This window comes from Cetorhinus maximus, chromosome 11, assembly GCF_964194155.1.
Source record: "Cetorhinus maximus chromosome 11, sCetMax3.hap1.1, whole genome shotgun sequence".
Taxonomy (NCBI): domain Eukaryota; kingdom Metazoa; phylum Chordata; class Chondrichthyes; order Lamniformes; family Cetorhinidae; genus Cetorhinus; species Cetorhinus maximus.
In genome coordinates this window covers 34799218-34825589 of record NC_135889.1, presented here as the reverse complement: position 1 = coordinate 34825589, position 26372 = coordinate 34799218, and the positions used below count along the sequence as shown (strand labels likewise).

General features: G+C 46.7%; 1 protein-coding gene across 1 annotated transcript in view; it reads left to right on the top strand.

Moving 5' to 3' along the window:
• Positions 1–26372, top strand: part of LOC144686980 (voltage-gated delayed rectifier potassium channel KCNH8-like) — an 801058-nt gene that overhangs the window by 700357 nt on the left and 74329 nt on the right. The window contains exon 11 of the mRNA XM_078552818.1: positions 18078–18327. Within this exon, the coding sequence (XP_078408944.1) occupies positions 18078–18327 (250 nt within the window). The remainder of the gene's footprint in view (positions 1–18077; positions 18328–26372) is intronic.

Genomic DNA, 26372 nt, shown 5'->3' with positions numbered 1-26372 from the left:
GGAGAAGGGGTGGAGAGAGGCGAGGAGGGGTGAGGGGGGAGAAGAGATGGAGGAGAGAGGCGGAGGAGAGAGACAGAGGAAAGAGGGAGAGGGAGGAGAGAGAAAGGGGAGGAGTGGGGAAGAGAGGGAGGAGAGGGGGACAAGAGTGGAAAGAGGGAAGAGGAGAATGGGAAGAGGGAGGGGGGAAATGGGGGAAGAAACTGCTGCAATCCAGGGATTGGTGGGTTGGGGCAGATAGTGGGTACGCTGCATTAGTTATAGGTTATGAAGAAAAACATAAAATTAGCTTGTCAAAACATATGTTAAAACAGAATCTGCTTTATCTAAAGTTAGCTTAGTTTTAGGATATTTGAATCTATAGAAATTCAGAAATATGGAAAACAAATTCTTTGATTATTCTTGGTGTCAGAATGCTTAAGATAAATAATTTTGCTAATCACAAATATTTGAGCGCTGTGATTTGATGGTAGTTGTTGCCAATGGTGTCAGTTGATCGCTCTTGCAAAGTCAAATGATAGCTAAATGGTTACTTCTGAGCATAAATATCAAATGATAGCTAAATGATTGCCTTTTAGTGTAAATGGTATCAAATGATGGCTAAATGATTGCTTTTGAGCACAACTGACGTCAAATGATGGTTAAATGATTGCTTTTGAGTGCAATTGATGTTAAGTGAGTGCAAATGAATGCTGTTGACCACAGATGATGTTGAATGATGACATAACTCTCTGTTAGGGATATTTTCCTTTTTTCTCACCTTCTGTATGAGTCAATTCAGTTAATTTTAGGCAGGCTGAGTGGCCATCAATTAAAATGGTGATGTGCTCCCAACTTTACTTCTGTTTTTGTCCATTATTAATAGCATGTACTGCATTAATGCCAGAAAAACAGTCATGCAGTGCATGCTATTAATAATGTTCTTGTCACATTTCTCAAGTAGCTAATAAGCCATTTAACTAGCGAATATGCAGCTATGTCAACTGCACAGAATATGAAGCTCATAGTGATTTGGGCATCGTTGGCTAGGCCAGCATTTATTGCCCATCCCTAACTGCCCTTGAGAAGGTAGTGGTGAGCCGCCTTCTTGAACCACTGCAGTCCATGTGGTATAGGTACACCCGCAGTGCTTTTAGGGAGGGAGTTCCAGGAATTTGACCTGGTGACAGTGAAGGAACGGCGATATATTTCCAAGTCAGGATGGTGTTTGGCTTGGAGGGGAACTTGAGGTGATGGTGTTCCCATGCATCTGCTGGCCTTGTCCTTCTAGGATCCTGGGTGGTAGAATGTTTGAAAGGTGCTTTTGAAGGAGCCTTGGTGAGTTTCTACAGTGCATCTTGTAGATGGTACACACTGCTGCCACTGTGCATTGCTGGTGGAGGGAATGAATGTTAAAGGTGGCAGATGGGGTGCCAATCAGTGGGCTGCTTTGTCCTGCATGGTGTCGAGCTTCTTGAGTGCTGTTGGAGCTGCACTCATCCAGGCAAGTGGAGAGTATTCCATCATATTCCTGACTTGTGCCTTGTTGATGGTGGACAGGCTTTGGGGAGTCAGGAGGTGAGTTACCCTCTGCAGGTTTCCTAGTATCTGACCTGCCCTCGTAGCCACAGTATTTATATAGCTGCTGCAGTTCAGTTTCTGATCAATGGTAACCCCCAGGATGTTAGTACAAGAACTGCACAGATTATGAAACTCATAGGGTGGAATTGTCCATGCCCGTTGGGATCAGACATGTTCGGTGGCGTGAGTGGACAATATGGCAAGAAGGCCAAAAATCGGTTTCACGACATAACGAAACCAGTTTGTGATCGCATGTTCAGCCCGTCGATGGCAGGCAGTGTTTCCCATCATCGGACATCGGGAACCTCATTGTAACACAACTGAATGTCATTATAAGGCCATCCCGCCGGAGTTATCGCCCCGCACCCGCACCCCGCTGGATCATCTACCCATATCAGCGTGATTACACGCCGACATGTTTCACAACAGCATATATAAGGCATGCACGTGGTGGGCTGCACTTTGAGGGGAACTCGGAGGTGAGCACGCAATAAGGTTGTGCAGCGTTCGCCCATTGGACTTCAAAGAGTGTTAGAGGCATGAGGGCAATGACTGCCCTGCGATTGAGGTAATTTGGGGGTGGGGGCAAGGGCTGTCCTGTGGTTGAAGGTAGTGCACAAGCACGTGTGCCATAGCGGGGAGGAAAGCAGCCAGGCATTAGGGAAACCTTGTATAAAGTGACCTTTCCTCTGCAGCTGAGACAGTTCAGGCGCAGCCACATAGACATGCATGGAGTCAGGCCTCTAGCTTATCTGCCCACTCAAGCAATGCAGAGGCATGAAAGTGTCACCAAGCGCTCCAGAGCTTTTCACCCCTTGGGCACAGACTGCAAACTAATGAGCATTTTAGTGGACTGCAGAACAGTTGAGCGACTGCGCACGTTGTACAATCTCCTTGCTAAAGCTGGCCATGGAGCAGTCACTGCTGGAGGTGCTCACAGCCCCTTCCAATGTCATCATCCTGGTTTGGACCCGTCTCCCCCATGGTTCAAGCTAACAGTGCAGTTTGCAGTGCGGGTTAGGAGAATGCCTGCACCTGAGCTGAGAGCACAGCATGCAGTCCAGTGGGCAAAGCTGCTGCCAATCGGTCTGGTGTAGTGGGGCGGAGGTAGGTGGGGTTTTGGGCGACCATGGAGAGCACTAAACTCTGGCCATCCAAGTGGTGGCCAGCACTCTCCAGGATGCATTAAGGGGCCTTCAGACTTAACCAAGACAGATTCTTAGTATATCCAAGCTCACCTACTCATCTCTCTCTTTCATCCTGCAGGAGGAGTACATCAGGAGCATGGAGCCTGGTAAATTAGTTGTATGCCTTGTGGCATATAGAGAGCAGAGATGATGGAGAAGAGAACAACAGGGATGCCTGGCTGCACAGAGGGAGGAGCAGCACCCTCAGGAAGAAGGAACGGCTGGGGCTCCTGCACCTCTGTGGGATATCACAAGTCTTCACCCATAAATGCAACCATGAGGTCACAGATGCCATCTTCTCGAGGGCACACAACTTTGTGCATTTTGCCCAGGACCAAGAGAGCCAGGATGCAAGAGCGATTGGATTCACCCAGATCCCAGGTTTCCCACAGGTGCAGGGTGCGACCAACTGCACTCACGTGGTGCTTAGATCTCCGTTGTAACAAGGGGTCAACTATGTCAACCGCAAGGGATTCCATTCGCTGAACGTTCAGCTGGTGTGCGACCACCACAAATGCATCCTGCAGGTCTGTGCATAGTTTCCAGGGTGTGTCCACAACTCCTACATTCTCAGTCAGTCACAGACCTCTGACGTTTCCAGGGTCCACAGAAGCACCAGGGTTGGCTCCTCGGGGATAATGGCTACCCACAGAGGACGTGGCTGATGACACCCGTGCGGCGGCCTCAGGCTGCAGCAGAGAGAAGGTATAATGAGGCTCATGCTGCAACTCACAACTTGGTGGAGCAAATCATTGGTTGCTGAAAATGAAGCTTAGGTGCCTTGACCGGTCTGGTGGAGCCCTGCAATACAGTCCACAGAGGGTGTCATGCATTGTCGTCACCTGCTACACCCTTTACAACCTGGTGCTGCAATAGGGAGAGGAGCTGACTGAGGAGGAGATGCAGGAGCTGGAGATCTCCTCCGATGAGGAGGAGGTCAATGGTGATGAGGGTGAGGAGGTCCTCAAAGGCGATGACTGTGATGAGGCCCTCGCACGTGTCAGACGAGGCACGCGCTCGGGAGGCCCTCATAGCTGCTAGGTTTGTGGAGGATGATGACGACATGCAGTGAGGAGACACCATAGATCCTCACATTGCATCTATGAACGCTTGACTCCAGTCTGGCTTATGGCAGCGTGAATATCCTGTGTAATAATGCTCCTGTCATGGAGACGCAGTGGAGGCCTTAATAGTCGCTCGATTGCAGGAGGATGATGACGGCATGCAGTGAGGACACTCCTTAGATCTTCACACAGCCTCTGAGAATGTCTGACTCCTGTCTGGACGAGGGCAGCTCACTTATGCTGTATGATCAGGGTCATATCATAGAGATGTAACCATGAAACTTTAAAATCATCTGATCCTTTGTCCACTTTCAGCACCTGACCACTTCAGGAGCACAGCGTTACTGGTCACAGATGCTGAAGAGACAGGGGCCAGCCCCACCTCAAAGGTGCTGAGAGCACACAGAGAGAATGACAGAACTCTGTAACTCCTGCCCACAACATTCTGGCAGCAATGACAAGCACCATCGAGGTGCAGGCATCACTGATGTGTCCAGGGAGTGTGAGGCCGGTCCATCACTTTGATCTTAAGGCTGCACAAAGCACGGGGAAGAGGCCCTGGACTGAGACACCTGCCTTTATCTTGTGCAGAAAAGTTTCACATCTGAGTGACACGAACACTGCTCATCAGAACAAGGAGCCATAGGCAGGGAGACATTCTTGGGAGTTTACTAGCAATAGTGAACATTAAGTACAAGTGATTAACAGCCATGCCCAGGCTGTGCAACTAATTCTTCTTAACTTTCCTAACCCTGCTGCTACATTTGTTGCTCCCTGGACATCCATAATGGAGGTGGAGGCAGCCTGCTGACTGCTGATGACCTTGGCAGGCATCCTCTGGAGGGCTGACACCTGGAGGGCCCCAGCCTGCTTTAGGGGTCCTGCTGTATAGCAGTGGCACCTTCCTCGGCCTGTGGAGCTGGAGCTGCTGAGGTCACAGGAAGAGGGAATTCAGATAGGCCGAACACTCCCAGAGTCACCTGGATGGATGGCACCATGGAGTACACCTACTGATCCTCCTCCATATGAGTGCCCAAGGGCTCCTGATTGGCTCCTAGAGGAGAAGGGGTAGCTGGAGTGATATTGGGCAGCCCCGCACCCCCTCACGTATACACTGTTGGATGCCAACTACGGTGTCAGCAATGGAGTACAGCCTGCACGGTAGTGCAGGAATGATGTCCTGGACCGAGGTCTCCATTGCAGCCGCCATCCTACCAGTGTTGGCCTCGGTGTGTTGACATGCAGGTGCTATCACCTCAGCCTGAAAGTGGATGGACTCCTCCATCGTGCCTTGCAATCTGAGGAGTGCAGTGGACATGCCTTCCTGATGTCCCCGAGCTTGCCTTTGCAGCTGCAGCAACTGTGACATGACCCGAGTCCAAAGCCTCGTTATTTGACTCGGACTCAGCAAACTTCGGGCCTCCAGCAGTCCTCCGAGTGCAGGGTTCCTGGAAAGTCCCTGCCTCCACCTGATGTGGATCAGAAAGTGCAATGTTCCCACCAGATTGTGATCACAAGGCTACTCTAAAGTTAGGTCCCACCGAGGTGTGTGTTTCTGCACTGGTGGAGAGTGTGGGTGAGCGCTGTGATGGGTCTTCAGAGAGGATTTCAGCAGATTCCTCTTCTGAGCTTCCCTCAGGGCTTGATTGGAGGCCCTGGGTCGTGGACTCTCTTGGCTGTTTCCCAGATGTGCCTGCGAAAGCAAGGTGAGATAATTAGTGCATGGCAGTGGCCTGTGAAACAGGACACATCACTCATAGCATGGTTGTCTGTTGGATGTTGCACTGCTGGATCCTCACTTGGTAGAGCAGCGCCGACCTCATTGCCAGCACAGGAATGGTCCAGATCCTCACCGGCCAGCTGGATGGCTCTGTTTTCAAAGTCCGTGAGGACCTTGATTTCAGGCATTCCTCCATCGGTCTGTGACCTCTCCCTGTTGTTGTGTGCCAGCCTGTCCTGGCTGAATAGAGATAGAGGGAGTGTAAGCAGGGTGTCTGCCAGGCCACATGATAAGGATGCCTGGCATGCGTGGGTGGTGAGTGGTCCCTTGGACGGGATGAGGATAATGAAGGCGTGTGTGAGAGAGTGAATGGTGATGTCCCTTGAACTGACAGTGAGTGAGGTCCCTGTGGATGTGTGATGGGTTTGTGAGTGTGTGAGTTGAGAGTGATGAGAAGAGTGATTTACCCTGGCGGAACGAAGATCATTCATCCTCTTGCGGCACTGGGTAGCTGTCCTCTTTTACAGGGCCTTGGCGCTGACCACCGCTGCCACCACCTCTCAAGCCAGATTAGTGAGGTTGCTACCCATCCTGCAGCCACAGCGGGGGTTGAGGACATCGTGGCAAGCTTCCACTGCACCTAAAAGGTGCTCAAGGGACGCATCATTGAATCTGGGGTCTGCAGTCTTATTGCCTTTCAGAGCCTTGTCTTCTTTGCAGCAGCCGTGGGCTGGAAGCACTGAGATGTGAGCACCCTGCTGGACTTTAAATGTGGCGCCCGGCGTATTGAAGTGATAAGATGATGGCATGACCAGCAAATGAGAGAGCCCCCCACCACCCCCGTGGAAAAGGCGTGTTTCCCGGGAATGCATAATTGGCGGGTTTGGGATGATACAGCGTGAAAAGCCACCATTGCGGCCGGTGGGTAAAACATCGTTTTACCCGCCCACTATCGCACTTAGTGCAAAATCTGGGACGATTCCGCCCAGAGTGTTTGATTTTGCTGGTTGAAGTTAATTTTTAGGAGTTGACTGACAGGTGCCCTGAAGGACTCGATTATTAAAAACAGGAATGTTTTGAGCAGGGGAAGCAGCCCAAAAGCATTTCTAGGAGTCAGACATATGAGAAGATGAGGAATACAACCACCTGCAAGTTCCCCTCCAAACCACAAACCATCCTGACTTGGAACTATATCGATATTCCTTCACTGTCGGTGGGTCAAATGTCTCTACTAGAAAAGTAGTGTTCACTCTTTGGAAGGATCTCAAATATTTCATTTCTGAAGATGGCAAGTTATGGATTAATAGGGCTAATCTTCATTGACACCTCCACAAGTTATGTAAAAGCATTGCCCTGAGCTGAGAATTATGACCAACTATATATTAATTATTCAAACACTGAATTCTATGTTGCTGCAAGTTTCAGCTACCAATTAATTTCCTTACCATGCTATTTGACAAGGACTGTTGGATGAATATTTTTACATGAATCCCATTTTTACTCAAACAGCCAAGACCAGGCAGAGCAGTGCTAACATTTTGTTGTTATTTGCCTTATGTTATTACATGTGTTTTGAAATTACAGTGGTAATTGTATTCATAAATCTACCAAAATATAATACTTGCAGGACTACTGATATTCATGGCTTCTCAGGAATGAAGAGCCGGAAATCCTGCCTATGCATAGTCAATGAGTAGGAAATCTAGCCAACATATAAACATCACTTTATAGTGTACCTTTCATCCTAGTTTAACTGGTGCATGGCTATGTAGAACAATGCAATAATAATTCAATTTAAGAAGTGAACATAGCCTATTAATACAATGTAAGCTGCAGTATTAATACGGCAGGCCAGGAAGAGAAGAAAAGAGTTGCATGTACATCATCAGGCTGTCCCAAAGTGCTTTACAACCAATTAATCACTATCTTGAAGTCCAGTTATTGTTATATATGTAGTGTTCAGTTGTTTGGTGTTTGATTATATGTGTCTGTTGACTGCTCACTGTGTATGATTAGTTAAGCTTGGGTGTGGTCACTTAGAGAGAGAGAATGACTGAACTGAGGCTAGCTGCTGTAAGCATGGGTGCAGATATTTTAAAGCATTGTAAGTAGAGCTCCTCCACACACAAAAACAGTTGTATCATCTCTGCATATCTCTAAGGCATAAAACACAACAACTGGCAATGAGGATGATGGAGATTAGTTTAAATTTACCGATTCCTGCACCTTTCCTTTCTTTGCCAAGAGATCCACTGATGGATCAATGGATTTCGAGGTTCAAGATCTATTTTTTCACTACGGGGATGGATGGTCTGGGTGTAGCAGCAAGAAGGCGATACTCGTATATTGTCTCGGAGCAGAAAGACAACAAGTATTCGAGTAGCTCACAGAAGACAGGTCTACATTTGATACAGCAGTAAGTGCTCTTGGAAAATACTATGATATACATTTCACCAGAGAAGCCAGGAAAATGGTGAGCCCATAAAACAAAACATGGCAGCATTGCAGCGATTGGCTTCTACATTTAAATTTGGCAACCTAACAAACTAATTTGTGACCAATTCATTGAAAAGACTTCAATTCCATGGATTAGGGAACGCCTCCTCGTGGACGATGATGATTTAACCTTGGAAAACACCACAGTCTTGGCATCCAAATCGAATATGCCATGTTAGTTTCAAAGAGGTTACGCAGAAATGCATCCTCAGACTCTGAATTGCGTACACAGGTTGCCCAACCAGCTCAAGTGCAACAGTTACAGACAAAGAGACCTTACCAGTTTCATTAACATGTGCCCCATCATGGTCAGACTCCATCAAACATGTACCCAAATTGTGGAAGTGCTCATTGATTCAAGATGCCATGTCCAGCTTGAGGGAAAAGTCTCACTCATGCTTAAAGTGAAACCACTTTGCAAAGATCTGCAGGTCATAAAAGAAAACTTCATCAGTTCAACACATGGAGGAGACTCTTCCTGTGAGTGAGATATGGCATGTGTACACCATTGTGCACGGTAAAATATCAAGTCATTTTAAGGAATGCTCAGTCGAAATCACAGGCATCTCAAGTCATTTTTCTTTGATGATAGTGCAAAAGTATCTATATTGAGCGACAAAGTCGATCATTGGTATTTTTTGCAACTTACTCTCACTTCTGCATCAGACACTCTTCGAGTTTATGATGACTCGATTATTCTGATTTTGGGAATGATCACAGTTCCCATATGCCACAAAAACATCACTCTAGACAGGTACGTAACCAAAGACAGAAGTGGGTAAACCTTTTCGATAGGCTTGGCTTCGGAGCACACATTAACAAGAACGATGACAAGGATTATGGACAACGGTCTACTTCCTTATTTGCCACATTTACAGGGATTAAGGGTACTGTCATGCTGCTTGTGTTCACATTTCAATACTGTCAGTTTCACAAAATTTGAGGTGGTTGCCACTTGCAATCCATGCTAAAGTGTCACAGGAGATGTCTTGACTTGAAGCAGATGGTATCACTAAGCAAATCATTGCCATGGATATCAAACCTTAGTCATTGCATGACACAAAAATGGCTATGTGTCGACATTAAGGGTGTCAATAAAGCTAGACAAGTATCTACTTCCTACGATCCACAAACTATCAGCATCATTTCATGACTCCATAGTCTTCGCAAAGCTCGACATGAGATGGAGCTATCTCCAGATACCACTCGTGCAGCAAAGCCGACATCTTACAGCTCTTATTACTCACGAAGGTGCATTTCAGTACTGCAAAATATGCCCTGTGGACTAAGTTCAGCACCTAGCAAATTCTAGAAGATTGTTTCCTCAGTCTTGTCAGACATTGAGGGGACCCTCAACCTACTTGATGACTTTGTTGTCCATGGAAGGGACAAAGCAGTACACAATCAATGATTATCAGCGGTGCACACTTGACTCGCACAACACACTTTGATGCTCAACAAAGACAAATACAAATTCACGGCAACCAAGATTGACTTTCTTGGGTACAGAATAACAGCAATTGGAGTAAAGCCTTCACACAATAACAGCAATGCCATTCATGTGTTTCTAACCCTGTCTAACGTGCAAGAGTTGGCATCGTTCCTCAGTACTACCAACTTTTATTAAAAATTTATTTCTAAGTACGCAGAGACCACAGAGCCTCTTCAGAAGCTACTGTGCAAAGGTGCTCGATGGGAATGGACACTCACACAGCTAAAAGCATTTGACACATTAAAGGCAGAGATAGCATCTCTGCTAGTCCTTGCGCATTTCAATTCACACACGGAAATGTATGTCACAACATCTGTATCAGGGAATGCAATTGGTGCTGTAACTCTTTTGGAGTTAAAACAATTAAACTAAATTAACAAAATAAGGGATAAAACAAGCACAGCCCCTAAATCAGGTCAGCTGTAAAACTAAGGACAAAGTTTAAAGGAAACTTAAAAACATTAAACCAAAATGTGATTAAAGGGGTCAATAAAACACCCCAGTCCCCGCGGTGCCCACCGGGCACGGAAGGCCTCGAGAGTACCGGCAGACACCGCGCGCTCCCTCCCCAGGGACACCCGGCCGCGAACGTAGCCGCGGAAGAGGGACAAACAATCGGGCGGGACGACCCCCTCGATTGCCTGCTGCCTGGACCTGTTAATGGCCAACTTGACCAGGCCCAGGAGCAGGTTCACGAGGAGGTCCTCCTCCTTCCCGAGCCCCCCTCTGTCCATAGATCAGGAGCGTGGGGCTGAAGTGCAAACAAAACATTAATAAAAGGTTTTTTAAATAACTGAAAAGGGAGTGCAGCCTATCACACCCTATATAAGCGTGGTCCATGGACTCCACAAGACCACAAAAACGGCACGTGTCCTGGGAGTCTGTGAACCTATACCTTCTCCGATTGTTGGGGACTGCTGCATGTAACACCCTCCAACCCAGGTCCCTGATAGAAAGCGGGAGGACACCTCCATAGAGGGCCTCCCATCGGGGGCCTCAATTGGAGCTGTACTCTCTCAGTACATTGAAGGAAGCAAATGACCAATCACTTACGTGCCTCACCTGTTGTTGGAAGCTAAATGCAAGTTCTCTACTGGAGAGCAGGAAGCACTAGCCTGCATCTATGCTTATGAATAAGAGAGGGCAATCTCTGTTAGGAGGGAGGTGAAGTAGGGCTTGTCATGTTTTTATAATGATATAATACCTTGAACTTATTTACTATACAAGACACAAGGTACCAATTGCTCATAAGGGATTTGGTAAACACATCCTGGGTTCATGAGAACAGTTATACATAGGTCTAAAGCTTGAAGACATCAGAGCTGTGTGTGTGACCTGCACAAAGCAAAAGTGAAACTAAGACTAGGCCACATTTCCCTTCTAGTAATGTCATGCTAATATCCCTTAAAGGCATATTACAACAGGGCTCACCTTAGAAGGCCCAACCCCAAGATAGTCTTCTAGGAGCACCATTCATAACTTGCAGTGAGCCAGGTGTGGTGCTTCAGCAGATTTTGCTTCACTAAGGAGGTAGTGATGGAGTTGTACCCCCTCCTTCACCTTGGAGCCTCAAACCAGGGTGAGGGTGGCTTTCCCATTGCAAGTGAAAATCATCATTGCCCTTTCTTTCTTTGCAACTGCTACATGGCAACATTAGCAAAGTCCCACAGTTTTCTGTCCATACAAGTATCCAGGAAGTGACAGAGGCGCTATACAGGAAAAGAGGAATTCACCCTCAGCCAGCTGCCAAGGATCTCATGACATCTGTCTCAGCTTCCGCTGCAGCACTGATACATCAGTAAGACTCTGCCTGTGCTGCAGTGGAAGTTGAGACAGTGATTAGCAGACAAACCCATCGTGTGTCTGTCTGGTAGTGTTGCCCTGGAGGTGCCTATCCCTTCTGCGGTGGAAAGCATAGGCTCCAAGCTTTGCACCATGCCCAGTGCCACAATGGAACCGTACTCCTCCATGCTTCATGACAGTATCTGAAGACTGTCTGGCAGACCTGCTAAAGAAGGTATTTCAGTGTGCATGTCATCAGCGTTCCCCTGTAGTCCACCCCAACGAGATCATCATTGAGTCCCCTGCTACAGAACTGATGGGGGATCTCACCCTTTGGGGAGCTCGCACACGAACTGACCTATCCTCCTGTCCTGGCTGTAGCCCATTCATGCTCAATGACTCCACATGCAAATCCTGACTCTAAACTAGCCTCTAATGTATGCACAGTGCCAGTATCTGAGCCGGAGATGGTGAGTGTTAGGCCAAGTGATGGTGATTCTTCTTCCTGGCTTTCTTCCTTCTCTTGCCTCTCAACGTGCTTCTGGAGAGGCTGAGCAGCTGACAGTCCCTGGCTATCTGATAACACAAAAGCATAAAGGGTGGGTAGAGGTAAAGGGTTTGAGGAGGAAATCAGAAGTTCCATGGTCACTTCATGTGAATTTCCATCTCATTTCCATCTCCCCAGAGGGTGAGATCTCCCATCAGTTCTGTTGCAGGGGACTCAATGATGATCTCGTTGGGGTGGACTACAGGGGAACGCTGATGACATGCACACTGAAATACCTTCTTTAGCAGGTCTGCCAGACAGTCTTCAGATACTGTCATGAAGCATGGAGGAGTCCGGTTCCATTGTGGCACTGGGCATGGTGCAAAGATTGGAGCCTATGCTTTCCACCGCGGAAGGGATAGGCACCTCCAGGGCAACACTACCAGACAGACACACGATGGGTTTGTCTGCTGATCACTGTCTCAACTTCCACTGCAGCACATGCAGAGTCTTGCTGATATATCAGTGCTGCAGCAGAAGCTGAGACAGATGTCATGAGTTGTCATTTCAGGATGAGGAGTTAGTGGAAAAGGTGCATAAAGCAGCAACTTGCCATCATCAGGATGTCCTCTACTACACCGGATATCACTGGATCTGTTGTACTGCTGCCCATGATCCTGAAGACCATCTCCTCCATGGGGTTGTGAGTATACATTTGTCATGGGCCTCTGCTAATCCTTTGACTTCCCCTCCTGTTGTGGGTGACCATCTCTTGCAAGAGAGAGGAAAAAATGTCATTGACTATGAATCACTGTGTTTGGGTGATATTGACAATGGCTGAATAGCTGGAGATAGGGGAAGCAGTGTGAGGTGTGGGCATAGATGGTATGCTTCAAAGGTGTGTGTGAGTGAGGTGTAGTGTCAGTAAGTTAGGCGTGAGTTCTGAGAATTAGGGTGCGGTACTGGGTTACCAATAGGAGTGTGGTGCATTGAGCAATGTGAGATATGGGTGTGTGATGTGGGCCTCCATGCCAGCAAATTGGGGTGATTGAATTTCACACCCTTGATCATTTTTGCAGTGGTATTAATGGAAGCAAGTGAATTAACCTTGATCACGTGTACTTGTGTGAATGGGGCCTTCATTAAAAGATCTCGACCTGAAGGACTGTGAAGGAAGGAGAGGAAGATTAAAAATGAAAAGATAAGCAAAAACTGATGGCACCAATTTAGTACTGACAACAACATAAAGAATAAAAGTCAATTCACTGCCCTAAATTTAAAGGAAGGTGATGAGTAAGAGTTCAATAAGGTCAAAGGAAGGATTTACTTTGAATTTATGGCCAGCATCTTCTGGTCGCGCCCGCTCACCAACACGTAAAATGACACGGGGTGAAGTCGGGCTTGCGTCCCGATGTCACCCTGCAACATTTAGATTGTCAGTTCTGCAGGCACGTATCCGAGTCAATGGCCTCTTAAGGCCATTAAAAAACCAATTGAACTCATTAATGGACCTGCCCATCCAACCTTAAGGTTGGCGGGCAGGCCGGGAACCCAGGCGGGCTTGTGAAAAATCATGAAACCTCATCCATGGGCGGGATGAGGTTTCATGAGTGATTTAAAAAATGCAAAATATTTTACAATAAGAGTTATGGACATGTCCCAGCTCATGTGACAGTGTCACATGAGGGGACATGGCAGGGAAATTTTTTTCTAATCTTTATTCAAAGTTTTAAATTGGAGCTAATCTCCCTGAGGCAGCACTTAGCCTCAGGGAGATCTGTGCGCTCTTTCGTGCGCATGCACGAAAGAACACACTCCCAGCTGAGGGAATCCTCCCCTCCCCCGCCCGCATAGCACTTCCTGGCAGACGTCACGCTGGGCGGACCTTAATTGGCCCGCCCACGTAAAATGGCGGCGCGCCCCCAACCAGGGACGCCGATCAGAAGCCTGCACACTCGCACCCGCTCCTGCACTTCCCCCCCAACGGGGGGAAAATGTTGTCCTGTGATCCAGAATTCAAACCAAGACACTTACGCAGAGAAAATGGAAATCTGTAACAGCATGGATTATCTTTGGTGTTGAGGGACACATGGAGCGAACAGTCTATCAGTTTTCACTATGAATTGCTGCAAGTCTATATATTTTGATTACTATGACCTTGGTTTGGCATTAGCTTCTTACAATCTTGTAAAAATCTTTTATTTACCTCCAATATGGTGCTGTTGAAAATTTGCAATTGCAAAGGTTTTGTTCATCAGAGTGAAATCACGCAAAAATTTTAGAACACATTGTGCTGTGAATACAGCTCACTTCAAATAATGAATTCTGAGGTGCTTCAGATTTTTTTTTATTGCAACAACAGTGTATTTATTATAAAAATTGATTCTCACCAGTTTTAGTGTAAGACCTATAGATACCCTTATTCCATGGGGTCAAAGCAGTGTCACTCTTCTTGGAGTTTTAGTTTTATATTAAACTGTGCTATTATACATGTGGATACATGTTTTTGTATTTTCACTTCTTCGACTCAACTGAAGTTGCAGTAGCTTTTGCAGTGAAGAAAGACTTTTATAGTCAGGAATAATGCCATTTAGGTAAGTAATGGCCAACCAGCACAGGCAACACATTTTCAACGTGAAGGATTTTTATCATGCATTTATACGACAATTTCAAGCCACACATTAAAAATTGATGATTGAATGAATTAAGTCTCCAGTTTATAGTAACATAAAAAATTAACCTTTTCAGTCACAGTTGTTATTTAGATAGTGAGACCTGGAAGTAAATTTTTGTCCTGTGGTCGGGACCCCAATATTGGGTGAATTTCCGGGTCCCGACCTCAAATTGTGTGGACACCTGATGCCTGACGTAATTTTTGAAAAGCAAGCCAATTATATTCCAGAGTGTGTGCTCACCATCGATTTAACAGTGGAGGGCAGTCCCATGAGGTCAGGAGGGCCAATAGGAGACCCTCCAACTGCGGCATTGTGGCAGCCCCCACCATCAGGAGTGGGAGCTGGCAGTGTGGAGGCAAGAACGAAAAGGCGCCTCAAAATGGTCCTCTGAAGAGATTTTTTAAAATTTTGATAATTAAAAAGCCAGAACTACTAGCACAGCACAGGTCAGATTGTGGAAGAACAACCCATCCACTGAACAGCCAGGGGCCACAATGTGGCCCAACAGATATGTGGATGGGGCAGCGGATGGGGGGGATGCGGAGAGGATCCCCTAGATAGGTGGAGCACGTACTCCCCACCTCCCTCCTGTTCTGCTGTTGGGACACCACCTCCATCCCTCGGCCGAGTTTTGGCTTCAGTGGGGGACCCATACGCTGACTGGGAAATTCCAGTCTGCTTCCGCTGAGCAGCTCTACTGACCATTTAATAGGCCACCCCTCACTTGTGGACAGGTAACAATTCCCCCCCACCCCCCACCTCACCTCCAAACCTCTTCCAAGGAAAATGACCTGGAGGTGGGCGACCGGCCTCCAGTCCTGCCTCTGTAGTTGTTTGAAAATATTGACAAGACATGAGATTTACAACAAAGACCTAGGGGAGTGGGCACGAGCGGTGCGCTGCCATTTTATCTGGGCGGACCAATTAAGGCTCGCCCAGCGTGAAGCGCTACCGGAAGTGCCGTGCGCTCCCTGAGTAGGCTGAGTCGGGGTCTACGCTCTTTTGCGCATGCGCGCGAAAGAGCACAGAAATCTCCCTGAGGCACAGAGCTGCCTCAGGGAAATTAGTTTGAATTTGAAAATATTAATTTAAAAAAATTTTAAGACATGTTCCCTCATGTGACAATGTCACATGAGCTGGGACATGTCTATGACTCTTATTAAACATTTTTATTAAACTTTAAAAACTTTCATGAAACCTCATCCCACCCGTGGATGAGGTTTCATGATAAATGTGAAGGCCGTCTGGGCTCTTCTCCTGCCCGCTAACCTTAAGGTTGGACAGGCAGTTTCGTTAATTAGTTTAATTGATATTTAATTGACCTTAATAGGCCTTTGACAGTTCGGTGGGCACGCAGCCGACTCTGGAGGATCAGAATGACGTGTGGTGACATCGGGAAGCATGCCCGGTGTCACCGCGCATCATTTTACGCGTCGGCGAGCGGGGCCCGCCCCCACACGCCGACCTGAAGATTCTGGCCCTAGAACCGAGGTGGAATTTAGCCGGAAGCAAAATTGCTTCTCATTCAGGACGATGATCAATAGATTAATTTCATAAGTTACAATCGCCACAGAAGAAATATTTTAATGTACAATAAAAAATAAATAATATTTTGATGGTGAAAGTACTTTTAAAACATTTTATATTGCTCCTCTTTCTTTTATTTCTTGAACTTTATAATGGCCTCTAATCAGGCACCAAGAGGTACACAAGTGTAATCCAGAGTAAGCCCTGATTTTCTTTTCAACTTCCTGTGAAGAAGACTTAGTGTCCATTCAGTGCCACCCACTGATGACCCAATCCCTAATATGAACTTGATCCTGAGGAAAATCGGAGGCACCAACCCACATCCGAGAACTCTCTTCATCAGCACATCTTACTAACTTACTACTGTAAAACTATCAAGTAAGAAACAGAAAAACATTTGTTGAGATGGCAGTAGAATCTTTGCATGTTACCATGTGAGTACTGTGATGTCATGAGTTGTATACAATAGGCACAATGAAAGAATAAGACTATGTTAATTGAGACTTTTGTGCATCAATGCAACATTTAAAAAAACACTTATTTGCCACTTGTTTATAATAAAATATAACTCCATCACATCTTTGAGAGCCAGGTTATTTCTGTAATAAAGTGCAGTAGAAGCAAGTTAATTAACCTCTATACAATGTAATTTAGTAAATGTAATATTCATTGTAGCTGCCATGTGAGCCATTGTACTCGTTTTTAGTTTCTTGTTCAGTGATACTTGTATCAACATGCTGTGTTGCACAGTGATAGGGCATATATTTATGACACACTGCGTTCTCAATCCTTAGTATTCAAAACACTGAACCCTGAAGCTATTATGCCTGGCTTCAGCAAGTGTTCTGCAAATGTGTCACCTCATTTTTCATACTTAGTCTACTTTTCACTGTAGACAGATGTTAATGTAAGTGTTGTAGACACAGAAGGTACCGATGCATATGTAACTTAACCATGTGCAGTGAATGTGTTGAACATATCCTGTAGGAATGCAGGAAGTTAGGTTATGAATTGCAGAAATATTGAGTGAATTCTGCTGCATTATCTTTAGCCTATCATCATATTTCTCTCCCACACTCAACTTTTGACCTTTTGTTTTGCTGCACTTTGCAAGGGAGAAAATAAACATTCTGGTGGCTTATTCCATCCATCACATTAGACAAGGGTTTTTATCTGCAGATAGCATGTTGACTTCTACTTGAGCCAAAAATTTGCACAGTTGGCAGAATGTATAGATGAAGAATAAAAGATGGTTGGGAACAGTTTACCATCCTGCAGAAAAATCTGACAGCATCATATAGAGCAAAACTGGTATACTTAGCCAGCAGAAGCTTTGCATCAACTTGCAACCTATAAAAATGTTATACAATATTGATTAACATCACCAGTTAAATTTATACATCCTGTGTCTGTTTCCTTCATGTTTCTATCTTCTGGCCATTTGGTAATACAGAACTTGAGTTTTGTTGAAAAAAGAGACATGCTGTGAAGCTAATCAAGACAGATTTGCAAGAATACCAATTGTAAAGAGAACAATAATTTATACTGCATGAAAAAAGAGTTCACAAGTGGAGTCAGATTGGTAGAGGTGTTGCCATGGAGAATGCACCAGGGAACAGATAACTGCCAAGCATTTGTTTAAATTCAAACCAGGCAGGTTGACTCTGATTGGTCAAGGCATTGCCATGGGGCATGAACCAGGGGAAGGCTGTCCTCCAAGTTTTTGTTTAGTTGAAGAAGACACAATGGACAGGGCCTTGTGTGTGAATATGTGTAGCTCCTAGCATGGGTAAATGAACCACACTGTGAGCCCAGATGGTAATCTTAGTCTCTTTTTTCAGCAATACTCATGTTTCTGCCTTCCAGTCCCCCCGCCCCCGACCCCGGCTTTGCTCTACGGAGGCCTTTCTACAATTTTATTCTAGTTTTATGGGATGAGGAAGGATATAAGGGGAAGTACAAATAGTGACAATGTCTGCATGCTGAGAAAGGACAATTTCATTGAAAAAAACAATGCGTACTGTTTTACCAGGAAGTATGCTTTTATACTTTACCAATTTTAATCATGTACTTTGCTGTCTCCATTCCAGCTCCTGAAAGATTTCCCTGATGAACTGCGAGCGGACATTGCAATGCATCTGAACAAAGAAATCCTTCAGCTGCCTATATTTGAATCTGCCAGCCGTGGGTGCCTACGATCCCTCTCATTAAGCATCAAGACCTCTTTCTGTGCTCCTGGGGAATACCTCATCCGTCAGGGCGATGCCCTGCAGGCTATCTACTTTGTCTGCTCAGGCTCCATGGAGGTACTGAAGGACAACACTGTGCTGGCTATTCTAGGTGAGTGAGCAGTGTTGACTGAAATGCTAACTTCAAACTTCATAGCTTACTTGATGGTCACTGTTAAATCCCGCTCTATGTGTCGTCACTGGAACTAAAAAGAAAAGAAGGAAAGACTTAGAGCAGAATTTTCCGTTCCTGCCAGCAGCGAGAATCGTGGCGGGCGGGGGCATTAAATTTGGCGTGGTGGAAAAAGTCTGCTCCTGCCGGCGGGAAATTAGTTTTGAATTTTGTTCTCCCAATTTTGATGGCAGGCTAAAGGCGGCTCGAGTTTCCCGCTAACCTGTGCCTGGAGCCATATTTGCATTCATTTGCACCTCATGAATGCACATTAAAAAGTCAACTCGCCGGAATTACGTTCCCCACTCCAAATTAAGTGCACCGCCAGGGGATGATTAGAACGGTCCGTTTCTTGACTGTTTATAAGTGGCGTGCACCTGGCGAGCTTCATTGCACTTCACCTTGAGGTACGTAGACACTGCTTTTGCCTACCTTTAAGTGAGGTGCTGCGGGATTTCGGGTGCTTGAATCGCAAGCTGTGCTGCAGCTGGACAGGGGTGGCAGGCTTATGGGGGAAGAGGGGGAGAGTGTCTGGAGAGGGGGGTGGTGGGTGTCTGGGGAAGGTGGAGATTTCCAGGGAAGAGGGGGGAGTGTTTTAGAGGGCGGGGTTGGTGGTGTCTACTGTGGGGACCTGGGGGGAGAACTCAGGGTACTGGTGGTAGGAGGGAAGAGCCACAGTCAGAGGGTGAAGTGGGATGCGCGAGGGTGGCAGGTCCAGGTTGAGAGTCTGGCAGGTCTTATTGGATGGATCATGGAGGGGGACAAGACAGGTAGCTCGGATAATGGGCGGGGCAGAGTCAGGGTAGGCATGGGGATCCGTAACAGGTGTCGGCTCAGAGGGGAGGAAAGACATGTGGAGGGCCTAGGATAATGGAAGGCTGTTCAAAAGTGACAGAAGGGAGAGGAATGGTGATATTGGGTGGGTCTATGGTGGATAATGAGGGGGGAGCAGCAGAAGTTGGCGGAGCATGTCTGAAAAGTTACGCAAACCAATTTCTCAAGGCTGTTCCTAACAACACAGTTGCTCTAGTGTGTCAATCTCTAAAGTGGGAGGAGGGTCTTTGTATGTGGAATTTAAGGTCAGCAGAAGTGGCCAAATGTCTGGAATTTTCTACCCCAGAGAGTTGTAGAGGCTAAATCACTGAAAGTATTTAAAGAGGAGGTAGATGGATTTTTGAAATATCGGGGAGCTGAGGGCACTGAGGAGCTGGCATGAAATAGGAGTTGAGATCTGGGGCAGATCAGCCGTGATCTTATTGAATGGCAGGGCAGGCTTGAGGGGCAGAATGGCCTACTTCTGCTCCTATTTCTAATGTTCTTATGTTCTTAATTCATTCACATGTCCACTGAGGCATTGATGTTACAGGCTGCAGGCAGCCCTGCCTTGGTAATGGTTCTCATCTAGACAAGGAGAAGGAGGGCTGGTAACCGGTTGGCATAGGGCCCTGAGGAGCAAGGGCCTGAACAGCAAGAGGCAACAGGGCCTCTTAAGGTCAAGAGGTTAGCAAACATGGACCACTGCAATGGCAAATATTGGCTCGGCCATGGGTGTATTGCTGGTGGTGCTCTTATCTAGAGATGAGTGAGAGGCAATCCCAGAGGCACCTTCGTATGTCCCGGGATGTGATTGCTCACATCTGTCAGCTTTTCCAGTACAGGCTGGAGCTGCAGGTACTTAGGCAGAGTAATGCAGAGCTCCTGGTCTGCAATGAATGAATGTTGTCCGGGTGCCCTTTAAATATGGTGCCAGGGCCTTCGACCCCATGAGGTAACAGCTGGGTGGGCAACCTGCCCATGCCACCATGAGATTTGCCAAGCTCCTCGCTGATGCATAATTAATGAACTGAAAAGCAGAAGATCACGAATGTTCACCCACCCCGTCGCCCAGCGGGAATCACACTGACTTTCCCAGCCATCAGCACACTTAGTCTCCAGAATGGAAAATTCCGCCCTTACATTTTATACAGTGTCTTGCCTGACCTCAAGACTTCACAGCCAGTGAAACATTTCTGATCTGCAATCCCTATTGTAATGCAGGGAAGATAAGAGGAAACTAGTGGATGTAGTGTATTTGGATTTTCAAAAAGAACTCGATAAGATGTCACACAAGAGTTTGCAACCCAAATTTAGGGCTTGTGGAACTGGGGTGTAGTGTATTAGCATGGGTTTGAGGATTGGTTAACAGGCAAAAAACAGAGAGTAGGAGAAAGGGGTCATTTTCAGGTTGGCAGACTATAACTAATGGGGCACTGCAGGGATCATTCTTAGGCCTCAGCTATTTATAATCTAAATCCATGGGTGGAATCGTCCTAGACTTGAACTGGCGGGTTTTATAACGTAACATCTGTTTCCCTCCTCATTAATTATGCAGCCACAGGAAACACACCATCTCACTGGCAGGCAACTTGTGAATCACACGCCATGCTGTTACCCCACTGTTTCCTCACTCTGGGTGCCATATCTAAACTGTAGCCATGCACACAGTTCTCAATGCTTGCAACCCAGGACTGCACCAGTGAAAGTCAGGATAAGTTCGTGACCCGTCACTGGAATGCCTTTTGGAGGCCCGCCGTGATGCCCTCTACCCCCACTTTGGCTGCAGGAGGTCCAGCAATCTCACCACTCTGGTTTGGGAGGCAGTGGCAATGGTGGTCAGTGCCAACACTGCACAGAAGAGGTTGGCCATCCAGTGCAGAAAGAGGATGAATGATCTCATCTCTACCACCAGGGTATGGCAACCATCTCATAATTCTATAGATATAAAAATAAAAACAAAAAACTGCAGATGCTGGAAATCCAAAACAAAAACAGAATTACCTGGAAAAACTCAGCAGGTCTGGCAGCATCGGCAGAGAAGAAGAAGAAAAGAGTTGACGTTTCGAGTCCTCTTGACCCTTCAACAGAACTGTTGAAGGGTCATGAGGACTCGTATCTCATAATTCTAAACTCACACACTCACACATTCCCTGGCATCTGTTATGACACAGCAGTTGGTAAAGGCTGAGTTGTTTAAACCCAAGAGGCAAACATGAACAACTGTCATAACCTATATTTTCAATTGATACATTTTGAGATGCAGCTCTGAATTCAGAAAAAAAACCAAGCCTCAAGAGGTTTTTTATATGAAAATAAATTATACATTTATTAATTTAACAACAAATTTAGACACATACACATGTCTACAAATTACTACCATAATAACTTTAAACAAATCCCCAAATTAATCATTCCTAGGTAAATCTTCCCCAAGGCAATAACAACCCATAGACTTTAAACAGACGCCAGGCAAAGCACATTTAACCTTACAAATTCAAAATGAGGTTCCTTTCAATTGTTTTCCTTTTCAGACACAGTTGTAGACTTAGAGACTGGTTAGATCTTAAATGCCTCTGACTCACACACACAAACTCCTTCTGCTTTATACCTAACTTCCCCTTTGAATATAAATTTTCCATTGTATTATTAGGCCTTTTTTAATTTTACCTCTCCTAACAATAATCCTTTCATTCCACCAATTTTATTAGTAATATAAACACATTGCTTGGCATCTCCCAGCTAGGTGCAAGATTTAACCATTCTTTTGAATGGTTTATTCAGCAAATGCAAATTTACACTTTACCTTTTACTCCTTACATTTATCTAATTAACATCTTAAACTACTAAAGCACCCAGACTAGCTGGCTTTAATCCAATTAAGACACACACAAAGGGTAGAATCTTCCAGGGCGGGCCTGACATGCCAACACGTGACACGCGATGACATCGGGCGTGAGTCCCAACATCATCGCGATATTTCGTTCGGAGGGCACATGCCAGAGTCAGCTGCGCACCCGCCGAAATGTCAGTGGCCCTATTAAGGCCATTAAGAAAGTAATTAAAGTAGTTAAGAAAGCCGCCCGTCCAACCTTATGGTTGGCGGGGAGGCGAAAAGCCCAAGCAGTCTTCGCATTTTTCAGGAAACCTCATCCATGGGCAGGATAAGGTTTCCTGAAGCTTTTATAGAATAAATAAATTTATTTTCCCACCTTAACAAACATGTCTCAACTCATGTGACAGTGTCACATGAGGGGACATTTTTAAATAAATTTTTAAATCCATTCTTTAATTATTTTCATAACCATGCAATCTCCCTTAGGCAGCTCCGTGCCTCAGGGAGATTGCTGCACTGCGCTGGCCCCGATTCTCCCTCCCCCCCGCCTGCACAGGTAGTGCTGAGCACTACCGGCCACGTATTATGCTGGGTGGGCCTTAATTGGACCCCCCTGCGTAAAATGGCAGCGAGCAGCCAATCACGGGCGGCGATCGGCTCTGCGCCCGCCCCGGCCCGCTCTCGCCCAGCCCACCTGCCAAAGGAAAAATCCAGGCCATAGACACAGACCCTACTACAATTCCAATTTAACAATAATTTCCAATAACATGATAGACATTAATCTCTTCGTGACACATCTCACTCACAGCCAGCTCAAGGTGGTCTGTTAACTAAGAAAGGATATACTAGCACTGGAAGGAGGGCAATGAAGATTCATTAGACTGATTTTTGGGATGAGGGGATTGTTCTGTGAGGAACAATCAAGTAGATTAGGCCTACATTCCTTAGAGTTAGAAGAATGAAGTATACAATTCTTAATGAGCTTGACAGGATATACGCTGGAAGGATGTTTCCTCTGGCTGGGCAGTCTAGAACTATAGGTTTTGGAATAAATGGTTGGTCATTTAGGACTGAAATAAAGTGATATTTTCTATTCTTTCAAGGGATGTGAGCATCGCTGGCAATAACAGCCCATCCCAAACTTGCCCATGAGAAGGTGGTGGTGAGTTGCCTTCCTGAACTGCTGCAGTGCATCTAGTGTAGGTACACTCACTGTGCCATTAGGAATGGAGTTCCAGGATTTTGACCCTTCAGCAGTGAAGGAACAGCAATAACAAGACAGGATGGTTTGTCATTTTGAGGGGAACCTGCAGGTGGTGGTGTTCCCATGTGTCTGCTGCTCTTGTCCTTCTAGGTGGTAGAGGTCATGTGTTTGGAAGGTGCTGTTGACGGAGGCTTGACGAGTTTTGCTGCAGTGGATCTTTTAGATGGTACACACTGCTGCCACTTTGCATCAGTAGAGGAGGGAGTGAATGTTTAAGGTGGTGGATGGGGTGCAGATCATGTGGGCTGCTTTGTCCCGGATGGCTTCGAGCTTCTGAAGTGTTGTTGGAGCTGCACTCATCCAGGCAAGTGGAGAGTATTCCATCACACTTCTGACTTTTGCCTTGCAGATAGTGGACAGGCCTTGTGGAGTCAGGAGGTGAGTTACTCAATGCAGAATTCCCAGCCTCTGATCTAATTTTGTAGCCAAAATATTTGCATGGCTGGTCCAGTTAAGTTTTTGGTCAATGGTAACGCCTCATGGTATTGGTGGTGGGGGATTCAGTGCTGGTAATGCCATTGAATGTCAAGGGGAGATAGTTAGATTCTCTCTTCTTGGACAACATAAGAACATAAGAAATAGGAGCAGAAGCAGACCATTGGGCCCCTCAAGCATGCCCTGCCAGTCAATAAAATCATAGCTGATCTGATGTGGCCTTAACTCCACTTTCTTGCTTGTCCCCCATAACCCTTGACTCCCTTGTCAACCAAAATCTGTCTAACTGAGCCTCGAAAATACTATTTATTTATGCCTTTATGGGATATGGGTGTCAATGATAAGGCCAGCATTTGTTGCCTTGAACTGAGTGGCTTGCTAAGCTATTTCAGAATCAACCACATTGCTGTGGGTCTGGAGTCACATGTAGGCTAGATCATGTGAGGATGATAGATTTCCTTCCCTAAAGGACACTAGTGAACAGAGTTGGGTTTTTATGACAATTGATGATAATTTCATGATCCCTGTTACTGAGTCTAGCTTTATATCCCTGGTTTATTCATTAAATTTAAATTCCACCAGCTGCCATGGGGGTCTTGAACCCATGTCCCCAGACCAATAGTCTGGGTCTCTGGATTATTAGCCCCAGTGACATTACCACGATGCCACCTTCTCCTCTGTATATTCAGTGAGCCTCCACTGCTCACTGGGGGATACAATTCCAAACACTAACAACCCTCTGAGAGAAGAATTTCCTCCCCATCTCCATCTTAATGGGAGACCCCTTATTTTGAAACTGTGTCCCCTATGATTCTCCCATGAGAGATGGCCATTGCCTAGTACTTGTGTAGTGTGAATGTTAGTTGGGATGTGAATGTTACTCTAAGCGTTGTGAATCTTTGGAATTCGCCAGAGAACTGTGGATGTTCAGTGTTTGAGCCTATTCAAGACAGAGTTTGATAGATTTTTGAATACTAATGGAATCAAGGGAATAGGGTGGATACGTAGGCTGGAATTTTCTGGCCCTGTTGGTGTCATGCGGCATGGCGGGCAGTGGGGGCACAATATGTCAAGTAGGCCAAAAATTGGTTTCATTCCGTCTTGAAAGCACAGCAGAATCAGCTGATGGTGTCCGCCATGGTGGCACACCAATCTCACAGGAGGCCGGCGTGAACCTGATTTGCATCCCATTATTGGGATGCAAAGTAAGACCTGACCTGAATCGCACACCCACCCCCTCCACCCACTCCCCCAATGCCAGATTTACCATTATGCTGGCGGGAAAACACACCGGCCCAAAACACATCTGGACAAGAGTGCGGAAGTCTTACCATTAGGGCCTTGCTCAGATTGTGGACATCCAAGGAGCAGAAGATGCTGGAGACCCATAGATACTGGACCCTGGAGGAACACGTACATCGCATGCCGGTGGATTCTCATGCACATGGCTCCGCCATGAAGCAGCTCATGGAAGGTGGGAGGTCTCTGTTGATATCTTGGGTCTGCTGATGATCGGCACAGGGTGGGGGAGATGGAAGTCCAGCTCTGAGTGGGGGAGGAAGGTGTGCCGGTGGGGAGGGTGGTGAGAGAGGAAGGTGTAGGTTTGGCTAGAAGAGGGAGATGTACCAGGGGTAGTGGGGTGAGTTTGGGAGTGCGGGGGACAAAGGTGTTGGGGGGGTGAGGTTGGGAGGGGTGGGTGAAGGTGTCGTGTGGGTGAGATTGTGTGGGGGAGGAGGGTGTACAGGGGGGAGGAGGGCGTAATGGGGGAGAATGCGACAAGTGGGGAGGTAGGTGTAGAGAAAGGAGGTCGGGGGGGGGAAAGGAGTACGGAGGGGGAAGGAGTCCTGGAAGATGTCCGGGGGAGGGAAGAATTCAGAGAGGGGAAGGAGTCCCGAGGTAAGATCAAGTAAGGGTAGAGGAGATTCTAAGGGTGGAGGAGGGAGTAAAGGTGGTGGGCGGGGTGGTGTCCAGGTGAACGTGCAAGGGAGGGGTCAGTGGAGTCAATGACTTCCTCCTGGGGAGTGAACTAAGGGCGGGCGTGGTAGGAGGGAATGGTGAGTTTGAGAGGAGGCAGAGGGAGCCGGAAGGGTGGGAGAGTGAGGGTGCGACAGTAGCAGTACAATGGACGGTGAGGGTGGTTGGTGTGGCCCTGGTGGCAGATACAAACCCTCGGGTTGGGAAGGAGGTCGGGGAGGTCAATGTGGATGGGTGTCAGATTCTCAGGAAGGTAGGGAACATGCACGTTTACCTGGACATCCAGGAAAGAAAAGGGTTCTTGCTGGTAGGTGACGGTGGGGAGATGGAAGGTGATGCCGGGGGGGTCAATAGTGATGGGGAAAGGACATGGGTGACTGGAGGAGGGGAAAGGATGGGGGAACTGAGCAGAACCGTGACAACTACCTTTTTTTCCCAAATGGAAAGCGAGCGGAACCTCGTGTTGGACGGGCACAGGTGCTGATGGGAGTGTGGTCAGTGGGTGGATGGTGATGCAGGTCAGCTCAGATGGACAACTGAAAAAGAACCCCAGTAGGTAGCATTGAAAATGTTTGGGACATTGAGATGAGTGTGATGGGTGAAGGCTCTGCATGCATGGCAGGCCTGAGGCTCCGAAAGGCCCTGCCACATACACACTCCTCC